Consider the following 20,243-nt stretch of genomic DNA (forward strand, 5'->3'; position numbering starts at 1 on the left):
ACAAAAGTAACACGTTACGGTTGCTACAAAGCTAGCAACAAAATAACCGCTAAAACAGAATAAGAACGTGCCATTTTGTGACATTTTGATAATTGAATTAGTTTTTGTTTTTCAATTAAATGATGAAAATTTACGTATTAAATAAAACAGTTCTGATGTATCAAAATGCACGTAAAAGGTATTTTGTTTGCAAGCAAATATTGTGCAAAAAGGTGACTCCGTGGGCCGCCATACACAAATAGCTCAACCCATGGCATAAACCATCCCAACAGGACAATAACCCAGTTTCACCCCAAGCCACCCCATAAATTGAAAAAATAACTCCTGCACGCTTAGCGTGCCTATGTTTTAATTTATTATCACTTTTGTAGGCATAGACCAAATTATATACAAAAATCTCGATGATTTGGTAAGTGCAGAATGCAATATGGAACAATGATGTTTTATATATGTTCGTGTTTATTTGCTTTATTTTACTTTCGGAAAAACTGTTCACAGGCTACTTGTATTCTTTCCCAGGTGTTCCTTACGCTAATCTTTGCAAACGTAACACGACACTTTTGTTCGTTTGTAACAAAATACTTTTGTCTTCCTTGAAAATGCGATAACATGAAACTTTTGTTTTTTGTTTGTTTTACGGCGGCATCGATGACATTTGTTTAATTTAATTAAGTTACGGTTTAGACTGCACGAAAGACGATTCTCAAAAACTAAAGAAACAAATCTAATCAAAAAACATATTTTTCGACAGGTTTTTTAAAACGCAGTACAGCTAGGATATTTGTTTCCTGGTTATCAGGTGTTCACGCCCAAAAATCTCGGTGCAAGTTTTTGCATACCTTATTACGAAAGCGCTGTGAAAGTCTCAAAATCGAATTTAATTAATTTGCGGTTTTTACTTGGCGCCAAGAAGTCTGCAGGAAGCCTACCGCAAACACGCAATACAAGCGATGTTTATGATAGTTCCAGAAAACAACGTGGACTAATCTGCGCATGCGTTTGGTGTAAATTACGTTGAGTAGTACCACAAGGAGAGCAAAGGGTTTTCTGAAACAAATATATACGTTTGAGATCTTCATATGAAAGTAACGTAGATGTGCTCCAGGTTTTACCTAGGGGTACGGTCAGGTACTCCCCACCCCCACCCCCTCCACAAGGAATAATTAATTAATTAATATTAATTAATTAATTGGTGATTAAAAGTTTACACATTAGCGCGTTAGGGGTTTAGAAGACGACAACCCATCAAACCATCACAAAAGTGCATTCTGCACTAAAAATGGCAACAAGAGCACCGGAACGCACGCTCATCAGATTCTTTTGACCCGCAATCGACCAAAGCAATCCCCACCACTGTTTTATACACAATTTTCAATTGAATCAAACTACTGTGAGATGACACTGCAATCCACTGGCGCGTCGTTTTCTTTAGATATTGCCCCCATTTCCTCGTTAGTATGTTTTTTTACTGTATTTCTAGCCCCAAAAACTTTATCCCCAAATATTTCGATAACACTCTCATAAAATTTGATCATACTTTGCCAAAATCGAGGCGGCTACGTGTGGTACAAGCTCCTTTGAGCGATTTCCGAAAAACTCTCCTGGTGCCAAGGAACTGAAGGAATACGAGCGAAAGTAAATAAATGGCACGCAATGCATGCAGAAGCGATGACGTTTCACAAGGGGTCTTACATAATTTTGAGGAAATTTGTCAAAAACGTATCGTAAATAAAAGTAGCTGACACATTGTGCGTGAAAAAGACTGTTATCCAACTGCAGCTTACATTTTTCAAACAAAAGAAGCAATGTAAGTGATTGTACAAACAGCATAGTTAGGATCTGATTGAATTTAAATAAATACAATACTTATAAATTCACAGGCAAAGAATGCAATTAATACATTTTCTTTGTAGATTTCCGTGCCCAATTGAACAACAGTTATATTTTATTTTATGTTTTTAATTCGTTTTTAGATTTCCCTTATGTTGTCTCAACAGAGATTGCGTAATATTATAGTGTGACATCTGATGAACGACATACGATATGCGCGAGCAAGCTTTTAAAGAAAGGTCAAACGGTCTCTTGCTCACAGCGGCCCTTTATATTATAATAGATCCCATTATTTTTAATTAATCTCTTTCGTTTATACATTGTGGTGTTCCATTCTAACTGCACGGGAGTATTTTGCTTTTGTGTTCTACACGGCGATTTCTTGTTAAGTTAAACTCGATTTCTGTTCGATTGCCCTAACAAAGTAAAAGGAGGGTCTCAATGGGGTGGTGGCTTTTACGGTTAACGGTTAACATTTTGGCTTTTTTACGTCTAACGGTTAATTTATTTCCATAACGGTTAACAGAAGTTAAAAGTTAATTTTCATTGTTTTAAAAAGTTAAAAATTAATTTCCATTATTAAAAAACATATTTTAGGTCTCAGGGCCATTCTGGAACGATGAAGTGAACTAGTTTGGTCAATTTAATATAACTGACCGATTTTTTACGGTTAACATATTTTACGGCTAACGGTTAAAATTTTCCAATTTTTACGCCTAACGGCTAAATTTTTGGCCGTTTTACGGCTAACGCTTAACCCCATTGAGACCCTCTAAAAGAGCCCATCGTGCGATGACAATAAGCGATTTTTGTCGTCATCGCTTAAAAAAAATTCACCACAGAACTATACGCGCTATCATTGGGCGCTACAGTAAAAACCCGCGAGTAAGAACCTATTGTTTTTGAGATTAGCCTAAGGGACGGACCATCAGAAAAAACCGGAGGGGGGCGACTTTTCCCAAAAAAATTCCTGCAAGGGAAGCTTGTCTAAAAAAAAAATTCCTGCAAGCGGTTGTGGCTTAAAAAATATTTGTGCAAAGGAGAAAAAAATTCCTGCAGACAAGTAGGACTTAAAAAAAATTCCTGCACCAAAATTTTTTTACCTCCCTCCGGAAATTTCTAATGGTCTGTCCCTAAACAGGTTCTTACATAAAGGGTTATTAGCACAAATTATATAAGGCTAATTAGGTTCTTAATAGGTTCTTAATTTCTGAGGAAAAAATTTCAATGTTGTTAAATAGAGGTTTTAGTGGTATTCGGCCTTTTTTTGTACAAAATTTGCATTACATTGCATCTGGGATAATAAGGGACCGATCATTATTTATCGCCTGGGGGGGAGCGGAGGATTTTTTGGGGGGGGGATCACTTGAATTATAGATGAACAGAAGGGGGGATCAGTCGTAACTGCGAGCCCAAAAGGGAGGATCACTGAAGATTTTGGAAGGATTCAGATGCAGGAACACTCAAATCTGTTTGGATAGTGCAAGTTTAAGAGCATACAAAATAAACGCGCCTTTTCTACTGGGAGATGACTGTATTTGCGGAACGGAAACTGTCATACTGGGAATGTGCACATTTCAATTTATGTCGAGAACGTTTTGTGTTAACACGTATATATATCCTTTAAAACGTGCTTAGCTTATATTCATCTTTGAACATGACAGGTGAATTCTAAATTGTAAACCATAACTCCTGATAACTGAAACATTGTGAAATAGCATGTTTGTTTAACATGAAGCATTTGTCGCCTCTCCTGGGGGTCGATCCGCGCTTTTGTAAACCTGAGGTTCTGTGTGAAGCGCAGTGATTCGTCTTTGTGTTTTTTCTAAATAGGCGAACTCATCGCCTTCGAATGCAATTCTTCATTATGCTAAAATGAACTTATTAAATTTCTCACTCTTTAGAAAATTATTCTCTTTGTTTGACATCTCCTCTATCTTATCAAGTTTAGCGCCAATCGTATTTGGTATTGTTCAAGCAGCTAGTTCCTGGACCCAGATTACTTGCGACGAAACACAAACCGACACTCCACACACGTGGAGTGTTGGTTTGACAGAAGATATTTTTGCCAGGGCTCCATAACTGGTAACTGAATATGGGTGCAAAGACATCGGCGGGGGGGGGGGGGGGGGGGGGGGGGGGGGGGATCACGAAAGTTATCAATAGTAATGAGGGGGGATCACTTCATGGAATAACGTTTAAGGTGGCTTAATACAGTTTTGAGGGGGTAAGTGAGCCAACTTTTAACTTTCTTTAAAAATATTCAGGAATGTTCTTTGTTTCTCTTATTACTGTTTTTTAAAGCATATAGCCATCATATGCGACATTTGACTGATAAAAATGCTAATAAACAATCAATAAAGAGCCAAAATGAATGGCCGAGCGCTTAGCAGGGGACTGGGCACTAGTTGTTTTAACAGCGTTTTTCTCAAAATCTACCCGTATGACCCCACCTCAAAATTTCGGAAATTATAAATTGGTTTTGACTAAACATTCATGCAGGATAAAATAAAAATCTGTAACACAGATTTTTCGCAAAATAGGAAAATGTGATATTTTGCCCCTTTAAAAAATAGCTCAAATTCTGTCTTACAGATTTTTATTTAATTGTGCATGAATGTTTAATCAAAGCCAATTTGTAATTTCTGAAATTTTGAGGTGGGGTCATACGGGTAGATTTTGAGAAAAACGCTGTTAAAACAACTAGTGCCCAGTCCCCTCCTAAGCTCTCCGCCATTCATTTTGGCTCTTTATTGATTGTTTATTCGCATTTTTATTGGTCAAATTTTGCATGTGATGGCTATATGCTTTAAAAAAGAGTAATAAGAGAAAGAAAGAGCATTCCTGAATATTTTTAAAGAGAGGTAAAAGTTGGGCTCACTTACCCCCTCAAAACTGTATTAAGCCACCTTAAAGGGGGGATCACCTAAATTTCACCATGTTTATCCCAAAATCCTCCGCTCCCCCCAGGCGATAAATAATGACTGGTCCCTAAGGCTTCTAGTACGTATCTCCAAAGAGGATCCAGAATGTTGACTTATCATTATTTTCCACAAGTAAACATACTTGATTAATTTTAGAAAATAAGAAAATTGTTTTGAAATTTTAGGCTAAATAGGTTCTTATAAAAATGGTATCTAATTTGCAAATTTTAGCCTACCAGGTTCTTAAATGTTAGGTTCTTACTCGCGGGTTTTTACTGTATTTCCGTCGGTATATGTTGTATATCTTGTTTTTTTTTTTTGTTTTTTTGTTTTTTTTAAATGAGGATGTGAACTCTCAACCATAGAAATCAAGAGGCGATTAAAGCTCTGACGAAAATTAATTACCTTGACTATGACAATAAACATATGATATCAGTTCACACGATAATTTGTGCTGTTTCTATTTGACGAAGTTCGTTTTCTGCCAACTTTGACATCCTGGCTCGTTCATGTCAACTTCCGCTTGCACAGACTTTCCTGTTTGGTCTTCGAGTTGTCCCGACTAACCACCCCTGGGTCCCCGAGGATGTGGACGGAGCCGATATCGTGAGTTATATTCTAATTCGCCCCCGCTCAACCGAATATAAAACATTTATCATGTAATAGGCAACCGCTTTAGGGGTGTGTCAACACGAGCCATGTACGACCCTCTTTATTATGTCTTACAATCACAAATACATAAATTTCGCAAACAATACATGGTGAAAATAACGAGAACTAATAACAACTATAAAGTTTACAAAACATCGGAACATCTGCTAGTACAATATAAATATAATAGCATGATAATCCAATACTCGAAAACGCTAATCAAACTTAGTCATTGGGTATTTAATTTAGAGGGCGAACTGACGCGGTCGTATGACTCGAATGAATACAAATGAAGACAACGCAATATATATACCCAACACCCCGCTAATGAGGCATTATACAGAATGCCACATAATACCCCCCGAGACTTGGTTACGTAACCATGATAAATTCATATCTCAGTATCAGCACAAGACATTTTGATTGGTCGAATCAAACGAAACTTATCAAAAGCTTTTGCGCCAATCACAAATTTTACATTAGACGGTAATATATTCCGCCCTTTGTCTTTTAATCATTCCCAGAAACATTTCACACCTGCCGAACGTTTCTGAGAAACATTGCTATTGTTCTCTCTGACATATACTTGCAAATAAACGCATTTTAAAATTCCTAGACAAAACAACTGGTTCAAGCGCAAAGAACCGTGTACAATTCATGAGTTGAACTGCACGGCGAAGAACACACCTAAGCATTTTCAAACACCAGCATGGAGATGATGTTTTCTTTTCTTCTTGCAGTTACCATTACGTTGTGTGCAAGTCCCAAAAGCACAAAGGCCAGAACAGAGGGTAGGTTTAGTAAGTCACTCAGATTTCACTGAAGGCCCATATCTAAAGACGTATTCAATATCACCAAATCGGCGTCTTCCTCTGAATAGTACAATACGCCGTTTCTCGTTATTTCATCGGCGTTTGATAAGCAACTTGGACGAACTTGCAGCAATTTTCTGTGTCTGCTTCGTGCGTTGGTTACGGGCATTTATCTGGTTGGGCACATTACGGATTATGCGACCGTGTCAGAGCGGAGTTCGTTAGTGCGTCGAACGAGACACGCTAAAGAAATGGCTCACACGGCGATCCGTCGTGTGCGTATCTTTTTCAAGATCTCTGATGAAAAATTGCTTGCACATGAATCGAAGGATAAGCGTCTTACAACTTTTAAAGTACTTTCAGGACTTTCGGCGATTCGCTTCTCGCAATTTTATATCTTTGTTTCACTGTTTCGTGTTTGTTTCCTTTTCGTTTCATTTCTTAATTTACGCTGCGCTCGCGATATTTTCGGCACCAAAACGTGGGGGGCTGAGCCCTCCCCCCCCCCCCCCCATTCTTTTGTTTTTGTTTTTGAAGGCTAAAGCCGCCTGCTTCCTTGTGACTTTACTTTTGGCACAAAGATAAAAGTTCTTAGTCAGATATCGGCGAAAGGGGATCAAGAAAATGTATTACTAAAAAGGTAAACCTAACCTTTGTGTCAGAATCTGGAGTGGGCAGATGTGATTGCCACTTGTCGCATAAATTAGTATATTCAGTGAATCCAGCCAGAAGAGTCTTTTGAACAGATTAAGTTTCAATATTTCATTGCGTCTTTCACCGCCTATAACACTAAACCAGTTCGCTTTCATTTGTTGTTTTCTCTTACTCTCCTTATACAAATTTTTCTTTTATAAGTCGACGTAAACACTACTTTTTCGCGCTTTTTTCTAAATACTTGAGCAACAAAAGCAAATTTCAGGGGCACCCAACGAACGTTCGATGGTTATAAAACTTGTTGAAATCGAGACTCGAGCCCTCAACAAGCATTTTCTTTGGTAAGCGGTTGAATTTCGAACCAGTCTCTCTCCGATTTTAACATTTTTCTCCCCGATTTTCTTCGATCCCGTCTCTTTCCGATCTACTCACGCCAGCCAGCGTAAAATAGTAATTATCCAGTAATAATTTTCAGCATGAAAAAACCCATATGGAAATATTTTGCAAGCCAGCAAGAATTCCGCTGGGGAACAGATAACGTGAGGAGCAGAATCGTTGGGTGCCCCTGAAATTTTGCCGCTTGTCGGCTTTTAATAGAGTAAGGGTATTAAATCCAATATGAAAATGAATTGCTTACTTTTCATGAAATTGCACCTGCAGGACTTGTCAATGTTGATATAACAGTCAGTACAAGCAAGCTGAAGGAAACCAAACAGTTTTACACGAAGTACTTAAAGTTTAAAGTGATGAAGGAAACCCCAGGATTCATTTCTTTCTCGCCCGGTCCAAGTAGGTATTGGAACATGTTTCTCTTCGCATAGCATGACCATAACCAAGGGTGCATCTTCAAATGCTTTCCTAGTTAAAGTTTCCTAGTTAAAGACACTATCCCCCCCTCCCCCCCCCCCCCCGTGGAATAGAGAAATTATGGGACACAAACATTGTCATGTGACACAAGAGCACATGGAGCGAGAGTTGAGGGAACCGAAGTCTTCCTTTGTCGTGTCTTGTCAGTTTCTTCCTTGTTTACAGTTTACAGTTCACAGTTAGGGGGAGGGCCACAGGTTTTTCAGTTTTCAACTGTAATGTGTAACCCTCATTAAATAAAGTTGTTATTATTATTATTATTATTATATAAAGTTGTGTTAGTTCATTCCGCCGAGGTCACTCTTTATTCCCCTGCAAATCCTTCTACACTTAAATACAGTGTTAGGAGTGTGAAGGGTTTACCCGTCTGCGTGGAGGAGTTGGGGGAGTCAGATTTGAGCTCGGTACTCCAGCTTTCGGCGGACCAGCTCACAAATAATAATTAAACGGAGTTATCGGGGGGGGGGGGGGGGGAGAAAACTTAAGAGCGAATTTTTCCCGTGACCGAGTGAGAGGTGGTACAAAATTTTAAACAAGCCTACCCTCAATTTTTTTTCAGAGATACCTTATGGTGAGTCGATCAACGTGTTATGATTTTTTCTTTAAGAGCTATCTTTGTTTGGCAGAAAAAAATTAAAAACTGTCACGCCCGCCGACTGCCATGAAATGGTCGAATTTCATACCACGATTAAGAGCATAAGAATGATGCTGCTCACAAGCGCAAAATAAAGCAGGCTTCTCTCGATTTTGTGTATTTGTTAAGGAGGCATTTACAAATGATTTAAGTCTAAGAACAGTATTACAAAGATCGATTTGAATATTTAGAGCCTGTTTAAAAATTACAAAAATTTGATTGCTTAAAAATCTCATTTTGGAGCATTTTTTCAAAGAACTCTTTTCCTATGCGGTATAACTCAGAATCACTTAAGACTTGGGCTTTAATAAGTGGAAATGATGTTCTTTTTAATGGTATAAAAATCAGTCTTGGGCTTTTAATTGCTACGAAGAACTTCCCCTTTCAATTTGGACGAAATCACAACACCGACTTGTCAACAACCGCAAATAATCGAATAAGGCTCGAATTACGCTTTCCCTTCTCAAAGCCAAAATTCCGACAAAATCTTATTAGTAAACACCCTATTTGATCCAAAACTCAATATTTAGCTTACCTGGCGTAACAATTTGTTGAAGATTGCTTTGTATCCTACTTTTGTTTCAAATACGTTACCAGCACTCGAACGGTGTTTACCAAATCACAGTATTCAGACTTCCCGAGAATTTCAAATCAGCAATAACTTTGCCAGAAGGTCCTTGAAAAAAAAAAAAAAAAAACACCGCATTCCGGTCTTCACGGTTCCAACCACATTTAGTGAAAACGGTCACTTCATAGAAGAAACTTGCTTCACAGTTTAACCGCGTTTTGGCCGTTATTTTTGCAGATCAACTAGAGCGAAAATGGCGGCTTGACATCTGTCACGCAATGATATGTCACTTGAGGGGAGGTTACCCATTGAGTTAAATTTGGTGGGCTATGTACTTTGAGAAATGGCGTAAAATTTCGGTTATAATCCCTGGATTTATACAACTTCGTAAGTGGTTTTGGTGGGGCTTAATATAAACGTAATGGCACATAAAAAATATAAACGGGGTAATAAAAAGTCTAAAAATCCTTTCCAAAAAGTCACAGCATATGTAGATTTAAGTACGTTTTCACGTTTAAAAAAAAAAACACAATAAAGATACTATAGAAAAAAAATTATTAAACCTGAAACGGGGAAGGTCACTGAGTAACTGTTGCCGTTGTTGTTACATTTTTAGCGGAGTACTGCAGCTGTATTTTTGGTTGTTTTGTTTTTTCGAAGTAACTTTTTTTATTTATTTTGGTTTTATTTTGGGGAGGGGTTTTAACGTCAAGGTCTGGCACGGATTAAAGAAAGGGGTCACATATTTTTTGTTTTAACAAAGTGGAAATAGCATTTTTAAATATCAGAGATTCTATTTACAAATCAGAAAGGAAAAGTAAACTAGATTAGGTGTAGCTCTAACAATATAATGAGCGTCGCGCCATAGTTTCCAAAGCAAACAAGAACTGATATTTTGTTGATTCGTGCTTTTAATGAGTAGAGAACTTTACAGAGTATAGAATGGAAATCAATTACTCTTTTCAAAGATTAGTTGGGGGATACTGCTCCCAAGATAAGCGAAGTCGAGCTGCGGAAAAAAGTTCTGTTATACTCCCTCTGCGTTCATGTGAAAAAAATATCTCGGCTCACAAACTGCGGGTGTTAATGATGTTGAGTCAGAAGTTGATATCATTTTAGCACGGCATCAATCTTCAATGTATACGTACCTTTTCATATTTCGGACATTACTATCTGCCCAGCTCATCGGTCCTCTCTGGGCAATAGATGGAGAAGAGGTTCGCAACGGTGCCGCGTGCCAAAGAAGGGAAATCACGCAAGTCTGACCGCGGAATCAACACCCGGGGGGGACTGCTATATGAAACAGACGGGGATGCTCGTCAGAAATTTTGAAAAGAACCCCTAAAAGAGAACAATCTGGGTGTGGCTCGAGCTTTTCTTGACCCCTAGACGACTCCAAAAAACTAAAAATAGAATTGCTATTTGTATATTTCTGCGTGTATAACCCTGAACGAGACCATTTTGGCTGAAAATATTGCTATTTTTTTGCGGAAGACCCTAAGTGAGACCAAAAATCCAAAATTTACACCCCCGTCACTTTCATATGCAAGTCCCTCCCGGGAATCAACAAAGCGCTTTCGAGAACGATCCTTCGACGTACGGGCATATTTGTCCCTGCTGGGTCTGGTAAGTCTTTGCGATTTTTGTTAATTTTCTATAGAAAATACAGTCGAACCTCGATTATCCAGATTTCCGATTGTCCGGAATTCCAATTTTTTCATGAATATTATATTCAAGACCAAACTCTTTTAAAATTTAAATGCCACTTTCTTCCTCCAGAAACTATGTTATTATATTCGGAATCGTAAATTACCCAATAAGCGAAGCTTCGAAGGATAGAAACTGTGACGCCTCGAGTGCGCTATGTTCATGAATGAGCGTTATCGTCATCGAATTCGAGCTAGAAGGGGTTTATTGTAAGTCAGTTCTCAGTCCGTTTAATATCGTGGTTATATAAAATGCGATATGATTAAGTTTAAAAAGGAGAAACCTAACACAGTGTGATTTGTTCTTTTTCTCTGTTTTAGTCTGATAAATTCTGGCAACGGTGGTGACGGATATATATAAAATCGAGCTTAGCGCCGTCTGATAACAAATGTCGATTATGTAACGTTTTCCTGACGTAATAATATGCTGAAACAAAAGCACCGCATTCGAGTGAATGCTAACCTGCGCGGCAGGCGTAAAAAGGGGAGGGAAAAGGGTAAGGAAAAAGACGGGGAAGAGGGAACGCCTGCCTTAAGGACCCCCTACGTTTTTCCCCTCTTTCTCTCCCTCTTCCCAGCTCCTCCTCCCCTCCCCTTCCGACGCCTGCTATGCAGGCCTAAGTGAATGCAGTCGAACATTATCGCGATCCCGTTAAAAGTGTGCGGGACGTTCCTAGTGATCTCGTACTGATAAGTTAATCACCCCCCCCAAAGTAAAATGAATAAAAGTAAAAACGTTTATGACAGACTCCTCTGTGTATTGCAAGCGGGAAGGGTGAACTCCCATCATATAAACTCTTGGTTTTAGGCCATCGTAACTTGATTAAAAATATAACACAAACAGCGGTGATAAACATTATGAAAAATCGCATTTTTAAAAACTTGACGTTTCGTATGCTAAGCTACATACATTTTCAAAAGTATGACCGTTAAATTTTTTGGCAACTATTTATATATTGTTATGAAAGGGGTCTGGAACCGAGACTGAGACTAAATGCGACCATCCATCAGCTATTGCTGATCGCATAAAAACCACAGGCCATAACATCAAATGGGATCATTTTGAAATCCTTGCGTCAGGCAAAACTGACCTCCACTGCAAGATTATAAAGACCTTATACATTCATGAACTACAACCTTCTTTAAATGCCAATGTCGGCAGTGAGAGGTTGTTACTTTATTAACCTAATGTAAATATTAAGTTACTGCTGTAGATCAATTGTCTCAGTCTCGGTTCCAGACCCCTTTCATAACAATATATAAATAGTTGCCAAAAAATTTAACGGTCATACTTTTGAAAATGTATGTAGCTTAGCATATGAAACGTCAAGTTTATAAAAATGCGATTTTTCATAATGTTTATCACCGCTGTTTGTGTTATATTTTTAATCAAGTGAACTCCCATATTATGGTTCCGGCTCCGGGGTCAAATTAAAAAGCTTTTACCACGCCCAGATGGGGTTCCGTATAATAGTATAATAATTTTAACAGGAATAAAAGCCTGTACAAATTACCGTACCGTTGGTGCTAGATGCAGTGCTTTTTCAAGTCTGTACATCTTGATTTTTTTGTTTTGAATAAATAAAAGGGAAAATGGAGTTCAAAAGCGGCTTTTTATGACCGAGTGAGAGGTTGCACATGTGGACGAACGAGAGAGCATGAGAAAACTTTTAAAACGTGAATTCGAGTTATCGGGAGTTGACTGTATCTAAATGGCAGTTGAAAAAATGTAGACTTTGTAGGGAGCCCCCTGTACAGTACCCACCCACCCCCCGGAGTTCGTGACTCATTGCGTGACAAATACGAAGGTTCACGAGCAATGACATGTAACCGTTCTTTGAATTTCACAACATCTCATTTGAGGCTTAAAACGTCGTTAAGTGAATCTGTTCATCGTGTTATCAAGTCCCTTGTACGAATGGCTGTATGGAACCTGAAATGTGGTTAAAATTGTCAAGAAATACCATGTTTCCGAGGGCCTTTGCTAATAGCGACTGATTGTATGAAAAGCAACATAGCCGCTTGCCCGTGCAATTTGCCGACAAAAGAATGTCAGGAATGGGGAAAAACAATGTTTTACCACTGCTTTTGCAAGGTAAGAGTAAAATATTAATAAACAAACTCGTGTGTAGCTAAATGATATGATTGTGTTCGAATGTTGGCTATATTAAGAGAAAGTGTACTGCGTAATTCGATTATTTGCTTTGTTTACATAAGTCACTGTCGAGTGATTTCTTCGAAGTAGGAGAGTTTCCCTAATGGTCGCGGGTCGCGGGTCGCGGGTTTCAAGTCGCGTGTCGCGGGTTTTAAATAAGTCGCGGGTTTTGAAAAAGTCGCGGGTTTTGAAAAAATTCGCGTGTTTTTAAAAAGTTGCGAGTTTTCGCTAGAAACCATTTATTTCTCAGTAAAATTTATTCAAACAAATTTAAACTTTTTTGGGGGGGGAACTACGTTACAAAGTAGCCAATTACTTTGCGGGTTTAACAATCAAATTACGAACTTCGGAACAAACTCCCCAACTTTGGTCCGGCTAAACTTCCCAAGTTTGCAAGTTGAGGAGGAACAAGCCGACATGTTGCTCGAAAGTCATGTTCATGTCGGAAATTCAGGTGAAGAAAACATGGCAGCAGCGGTAACGTTCCAGCGATTCCAGTGGCTAGAGTTACAAAATATTTGGTTGAAGTTGAAGAGCCTGACGTCGTTTCGCATGAGCGATCTGCCGATAAATAAATTTTACGTCGGCTGAAATTTGGTCAAATTTAACTTTTTATATACAGCAAATACATCTTTAAAATTTTTGTGAGGCTTTAACTTCAATGTCAAGTCTTCTGCGTTTTTAAACCGAATGAAACTGGACGGCTTTACCGATCTTCACGTAAAATTAATTTTATACAAATGCGAAAGAGTCAGACAAATTTGAATTAAAAGTCGCGACACGTTTACGGCTCAATTCTATTTTTATGGTACGGGTTTTCTTCCGATGGTTTAGCGAAGCAAAACCATTTCTGTCAACATAACTACAGAAGGGTTTTTAAAACCTGCGCCAGTTAAAAATATTTTAAAAAGTTTTTGCCACAGAATACTAGTAAAATATATTTATCAACCGTACGCGTTCAATCATGAATACTTTGGTTCAACTTCATGATTGCTCGCGCGCAACGTTGTTTTCAAACTTAAAAGCTTGATTGCAAATCATGCAATTTTTGATACCCAATTTGAACATTTTTTTTTTTTTCTGGACGTGATGCAACGGACGGTATATGTAATCCTTATACTTACTGTGGGTCAGAACGTTGATACCGACGCCGTGCTTGCAATTGTTCAAACAACTATTTTGAAACTCGAGCAGCTAGAATCGCTGAAATATTTCTGCCACCACTTTGTAACCTGTCTCGTTCCTCCTCAACTTGCAAACTTGGGAAGTTCAGAAGTTCAGTCGGCAAAGTTTGGGAAGTTTGTTCCGAAGTTCGCAATTTGATTGTCTAACTCGCAACGTTACTTCGTAACGAAGTTCCTAAGAAAACGCGATCATTTTAAAACCGGCGTCTTTGCAACCGGTTTAAATTTGTTTGAATGAATTCTACTGAGAAACAAATGCATTCTATTGAAAACTCGCAACTTTTTAAAAACACGCGACTTTTTTCAAAACCCGCGACTTTTTCAAAACCCGCGACTTATTTAAAACCCGCGACACGCGACTTGAAACCCGCGACCCGCGACCCGCGACCATTAGGGAAACTCGAAGTAGGACGGTCTATTTCTTGAATAAAATCAAAAGCCCAAAGCAAATTTTTATATACTTAAAAAGGACATCATTTCTACTTATCTAAGCCAAAGTTTCAGGCGAATCCGAGTTATACCGCATAGGAAAAGTGCTTCGTGAAAAACGTCTCCAAAATGAAATCTGTAAACAATGAGAAAATGGTGATTTTTAAACGCCTGCCTGGATTTCATAGTTCAGTTGATTATCCTTATTTTAGACTCATAACATTCGTCAATGCCTCCTGTACAAATATACAGACTTGAGAAAGGTCATCTTCAATTTACGCTTTTGATGAGCTAAGTTCTTGTGACCATGTTCGTCGCTCTCGTTTCGGCCATTTTATGTCGCCGGGCACTCGTTACAGTGTCTGAATATTTTCTCGAAATTTAAAATAGATTTAAACGAAAAAAAATACACCACGTTTATCGACTTACCATAAGGTATCTTTGAGCCAAAAATGAAGGTAGATGACTTTGGAAGTTTGTACCGCATTTTTTTGTTTTCACGCGGTCTACAAAAAAATTCGCTCTTAAAACTTTATATTACTTTCTTCCAATTTCTTAGTTTTACAGCGTTGCTTATATTATACTAGTTCAGTCTGATCGACAAAACAAACTCAAAAAGTCACCAAAAGAGAACTTACATGCAAGAAGACACTTTGGTACAAGTGGGCGCTGATCATTCCTCACAAACAGTTACAGAAACATTGTTTTCGGTCTACATCCTTAATCAATTTTACAACACTATCTTATACATGTTTATAGTTATATTCGATATATTTTTAAAACTACAGAAGTTTCTAGAAAGCCATGGCACTAATTGTTAAAAACCCAACAATACCGCCAGCTACGGCTATAATTGTCGTAGCCTCGAAAGCCTATCAAATTGTTGGTTTTCAAGTGACGTCATCAAAATTCTAAAATCCAGAATCGCAAGACCCCCAAGTTTTTATCCTTTACTGGCTATTAGATGTCCAATATATATATATTATTTTGAAGGCTTTTAGCCCGATAGCAATAGCCGTCTTTAAGATAGAGCATTTTGAATTTCGGAGTTTCACGCCACACGAGATCCAAGATGGCCGCCAGAAGGCTGTCACGTTCTCTTTAAAAAATGCCTTATCTTTCGATTTTTAACAATCTAAACAGTTGAGGTTTTGCTAGAAGTGTTTATGTGAATGTTTACTTATTCACGAGGGTGATCTGACCGCTTTTTGTATTTTGAGTCGAAATTATCCCTCCGAAACATTGTCTAAACACGAATTCAGCGCCAGGCGGTTAAGGAGCTCATTGCTGAAAAAAATCGCGGTTCCTTTTGTTACAACAAACCTTGGCAATTTTGAGCTGCCCTTGATGTGACTGCCTAATCAGACACGGTGCACCAATACACGTACGATAACAATAGCGTTCTCTAAGATGGTCGAGAAGAGAAAATGGCGATACCGGAGCGAGCGAGCGAGTGATCGAGTTCTCCCAGTGATGTGAAAGCTTAGCTGACGAGCAAACTTAAGATTTGGCAGTTATTTAAAAATGCAGATAGCTGTATCTGTCAATAGAGGACACCATGTCCCATTTGTATACAAACATTCTGCGCGTCACGTGTTCTAACATGGCGGTGGTTTCATTATAGGTGTAGCTAATCTTGATTTTGTCGTGGAGGGTGCAGAACACACATGCGCCAGACCACAGCTGGCCAAGAAGTTCGCGGGAAAAGGCATGTTCCTTACTTACAACTTGGGAGATGTTGACGCGGCTTGTGAAGAGTTTAACAAGTCAGGGTATCCGCTAGCCATGCCAATCAAAACAGAGCCATGGTTTGAACGTCACTGTTATGTCATTGATCCAAATGGGATACCGCTGAATTTGGCGCACTGGAACGAAACCCCAGCCGAACCTAAAGGTGAGAGTGTTATGAGTCAAGTTGTCGTGTTTTTTTTTCTTTAGAGCAGTTTTCGGTTGAGTGTCGTAAAACCAAAACCAAAGTAATTACTCTGGCCAATTACAAAGGGCACAGACAACTTTAAGTGAACCAAACAAAATTCAAAGCAAATACATGCATGAAGCCGGCACGAAGCGCGAGAAAACGTGCGCGAGCGAATTACGATTGGTTTTGGCTTTAATTCCAATTGGCTGAGAAAGTGGCGCAAAAGTTTTAACCAATCACCAAGCGTAGTAACGCAAAACCAATGCAAACGGGGATTACGTGTGACACTCAAGTGAAAACCGCTCTTAGACTAAAAGAGAATTACTTAGAAGCAACTAAGACAATGTGCAACGGAGTGTATGTGTTGTCCGTGCCAAAAGATTGTCGACAGCCCTATTTAGCGCTCATTCAATTCCCCGCGGTTCAACGATTATAAATAGAAGGAGTGTGAATAGACTATCGAGTGATAGAGAATGCCAGTGCTTAGTATTGGGCATGCGCTTTCAACTCGCAAATAATTACAACATCGCGTCTTACCCTCTAGGATTTGAATTGAAATATGCCTGTATGTAGTATAGTTTGTAAAGGTTTGCTATACTCTGTTAGCAGGTTAAACCATATACGAGATTTACAGTTTTTCTGTTTTCTTCACAGGTGTTAGCAGTATGGCATTCTATTACACCTCGCATGACCTTCGTGAAATACAAACTTGGTACAACAAAAACTTGAACATGACAGTGGAGAAAGGGGTGGACTGGGTCGGCTGGGTGATAACGCTGACCGCTGCCAATGGCACTGTAGAGTTTCGCCCTTTCAAGCCACTGAACATGAGTTACAACCCCGCGTCTTTCATCCCACACCTACTGGAAGAGTTTGATGGACATGGATTGTCATACACGTTTCACTTTAACTCCTCAGCTGAGGTTGACAGGTATGATTTGTCTGAAAGTCATCGATTTATGATTCGAGCAACTTTTTTCCCTACGAGCAACTTTATTCCTGTCGAGCAACTTGCAGCATTTTGAGCAATTTCCAGACCGAAGATCTCCAAAGATTATCCGAGTGTTTTTCAAAGGCAATACGAACGTTTCCGAAGATTTACGAAGTTTGCCGAAGACTTTCGAGGAACATCTGAAGACATTTCAACTTTCGGTTTTACAAAACTCGTCAGCAAACATGACGTCATTGATATGTTCAGGATTTTCCTCAGTTATAGAATTCCTTGTTATTTAACAAATTTTTCCCTTAATATGTTATTTAGATACGTCTTTTGCTGTAAAATTGCATAAAATTGCTTAGAAATCTTAATCTCAAATGAAACTTAGCATATATTTAGAGACATTCTCGTGATTAGAAGCAGCGTTTTGGATTTTTTGGAGCAAATATGGAGCAACTTTTATTGTCAGAAGCAACTTTTTTGGATTTTTGAAGCAACATTCTAGCAACCTTTTGAGAAATTACGGGCAACTTTTTAGGAAATCTCGAGCAACTTGTAGAAAGCCCTAATCGCATCTGTCTGGTCTGGTCAGTTAGTCAGTTAAGCTGTCGCTGAGGGAGGCCCCACTGAAGATTGATTACTTACAGCACCTCACATCAGTGCCACATCACCTACGTTTTCTGGGTGAAATGTTGATCGCTATAACCAACCTTGTTTCCAGGGTATTCTCGGATTTGAAATCTAATCGCCATTTGTGTTCAGTAGGATTTTAACGATAAAAAGGCGCCGGGAAGACACTCGGAATGAGGTTGCGCTTCAAGCAACGGCAGAGCCTTCTGAAAGTGTTGCATGCCTTCATTAACAGTTGCTTTCTAAAACCATTTCAATATCTATCATCACCAGACTTCTCAATAACTGGGTTACAGCCCGAAGGGGGTAGGATTGCATTACAGGTGGTATGTTTGTGTTACAGGTGGTGCCACTATCTTCAAAGCCGTGGTCTTTCCATGATGCGTCCGATAGGCTTGGTAGGAGGTCACAAGCGGTGTGCTGTGGACGATCCCAACGGCGTCGTTATTAACATCGCTACTCCCGGATGGAATGAGTACGAGGAGGAGGTTAACTGTCCCCAACCTACCGACAAGGATGTGGGGAATGTGCAGAAAGCCTGGGTGATGTCTGTGGTTGTAGCTCTTGTAATGACAGACATGACAGTCTCGTTTCTGTTGTAGTTGAAGACTGTATTCAGTTATATATGCACGGACCGTTCCACTTGCAGTACACCATAAATCGCAAGGATCATAAAGGTCTCCGCACACGTGGGGACATGTCGCAGGGACAACCTATAGCAGCGACAAAATCATGTGTTTTTCACACTGAAGGGACATGTAGCAGGGACGATTTTGCGGCAGTTTTGTCCCTGCGACATGCTGCACGGATTTCAACTAGTTGGACTGCGTGCAACATGTTGCAGGGACAAAATGTTGCAAGAATTCGTGTTGCGCGCGCCAAAAATTATCAGCGCACACGAGGGGAGATGTCGCTGCGACATGCCCCCGCTACATTTTCTTGCGTGTGTACACATTGTGATTTTGTCGCTGCTACATGTCCCCGCTACACGTCCCTGCTACGTGTCCTCTCAGTGTGAACAACACATAATTTGTCGCTGCTTCATGTCGCTGCGACATGTTCCTGCGTCTTGACCCCACGTGTGCGGAGACCTTAAACCGAAATAATGCCTGACCGTAGGATCTAATCAAACTTGATCAGAGATGTTCAAGGATAGTTAATACGTTTGAATTAAAAGTAAATCAATCAGTGCTGTAGTTGCACCAGTCCTCCAATCCAAAACTCCGAGATCGGAGGGTCAGTTAGAAAACTATCAAGAAGGTAGATGACGTATCTCTAGCTGATGTATCGGATTCCCACACGGCAACCATGTAAAGCAGTTTTAGTTTGTTTCTTACTTTAGCTTATTGTAACTGATGGTTTCCCGTGTATAAATAAAGTTTTTAAATTACATTACATTATACCACTTGTTATCAACCCCCTTCTCGTCCAGACCGCTTTTTCGACTATTTACTTGTTAACAAGTGAAAAAGGAGATTAGTGGACGAGGAATGACGGTGGCTTTTTATTATAGCCTTTTAAGCGAACGAATGTCAACTTGTTTGGTATGAGTCAGAGACCAACAAATCCACAATAACTTGCGTTTAAACTGATTTAGTTTTGAAATATTGACGCCCCGCTATACAGTGCTTCTTCCAACAATGTACTTGATTGTGTGGGTGGGGAACTGACCTAGTTGGGGGGGGGGGGGGGGGCGGTGGGGAGCGTGATTTAATTTAGTGATACCGTATACAACTCGGGAGATTAGTCGTGGCTATTCTGGCTACGACAAAAAGAGGGTAAAAAAAAATCCCATTAATTCCCAGACCTCATTCTCACAGGAAAAAGTCTGTATCGTGACAGAGGAAACTATACGAGTAGCGACATTGGCGATGTGTGAGCTACGTCGTAACAAATGCTATTCGCGTAGAAGCTCCGTTGAAAAATATGTTCGCAGGGCGGTTTCTGTCTTGCAAGTGCTTTCTTATGCTTTGGGTTAAAAACAATAAACCCACTTAAATAAATATTAAATTGATTTCGGACAGATCAGAAATAAGGGACTTTCCCTCATCATTACGGGCCAGAAGTAAAACTGAAAATGCATCCCTGAGTGTACGCATTGCAGTTGGTATTTGATTTCTCTCAGTGATTGGAAACTGGACGTCACGCCACCTTTCTTTGTCTGTGTGCTCCTTTCTCTTTATATATATTCATGCATCTTTCTGTTTCCCAAAAAAACTAATTAATATAACCTTTTAACTTTGTTATGCCAAAAAAACTCCCAGAAAAAAAAAACATATTCATAGAATTGAAGATATCATTTATTTCAGGAGTAAGAAACATGTTCAGTGACAAATCAGTCAGT

The 20,243-nt window shown here is 39.3% G+C and overlaps 1 protein-coding gene across 1 annotated transcript; it reads left to right on the forward strand.

The window, feature by feature from the left end:
* The first annotated feature begins 5,888 nt into the window (after positions 1-5,888).
* On the forward strand, positions 5,889-18,639 carry LOC144645387 (uncharacterized). The gene is made up of 5 exons (XM_078504957.1): positions 5,889-6,196; positions 7,532-7,660; positions 16,039-16,308; positions 16,987-17,263; positions 18,243-18,639. Exons 1-5 carry the CDS (start codon positions 6,115-6,117, stop codon positions 18,499-18,501), a joined length of 1,017 nt encoding a protein of 338 aa, XP_078361083.1. The 5' UTR covers positions 5,889-6,114; the 3' UTR covers positions 18,502-18,639.
* Positions 18,640-20,243: the final 1,604 nt, after the last annotated feature.

This window comes from Oculina patagonica, chromosome 3, assembly GCF_052425735.1.
Source record: "Oculina patagonica isolate OP01 chromosome 3, crgOcupat, whole genome shotgun sequence".
NCBI lineage: Eukaryota > Metazoa > Cnidaria > Anthozoa > Scleractinia > Oculinidae > Oculina > Oculina patagonica.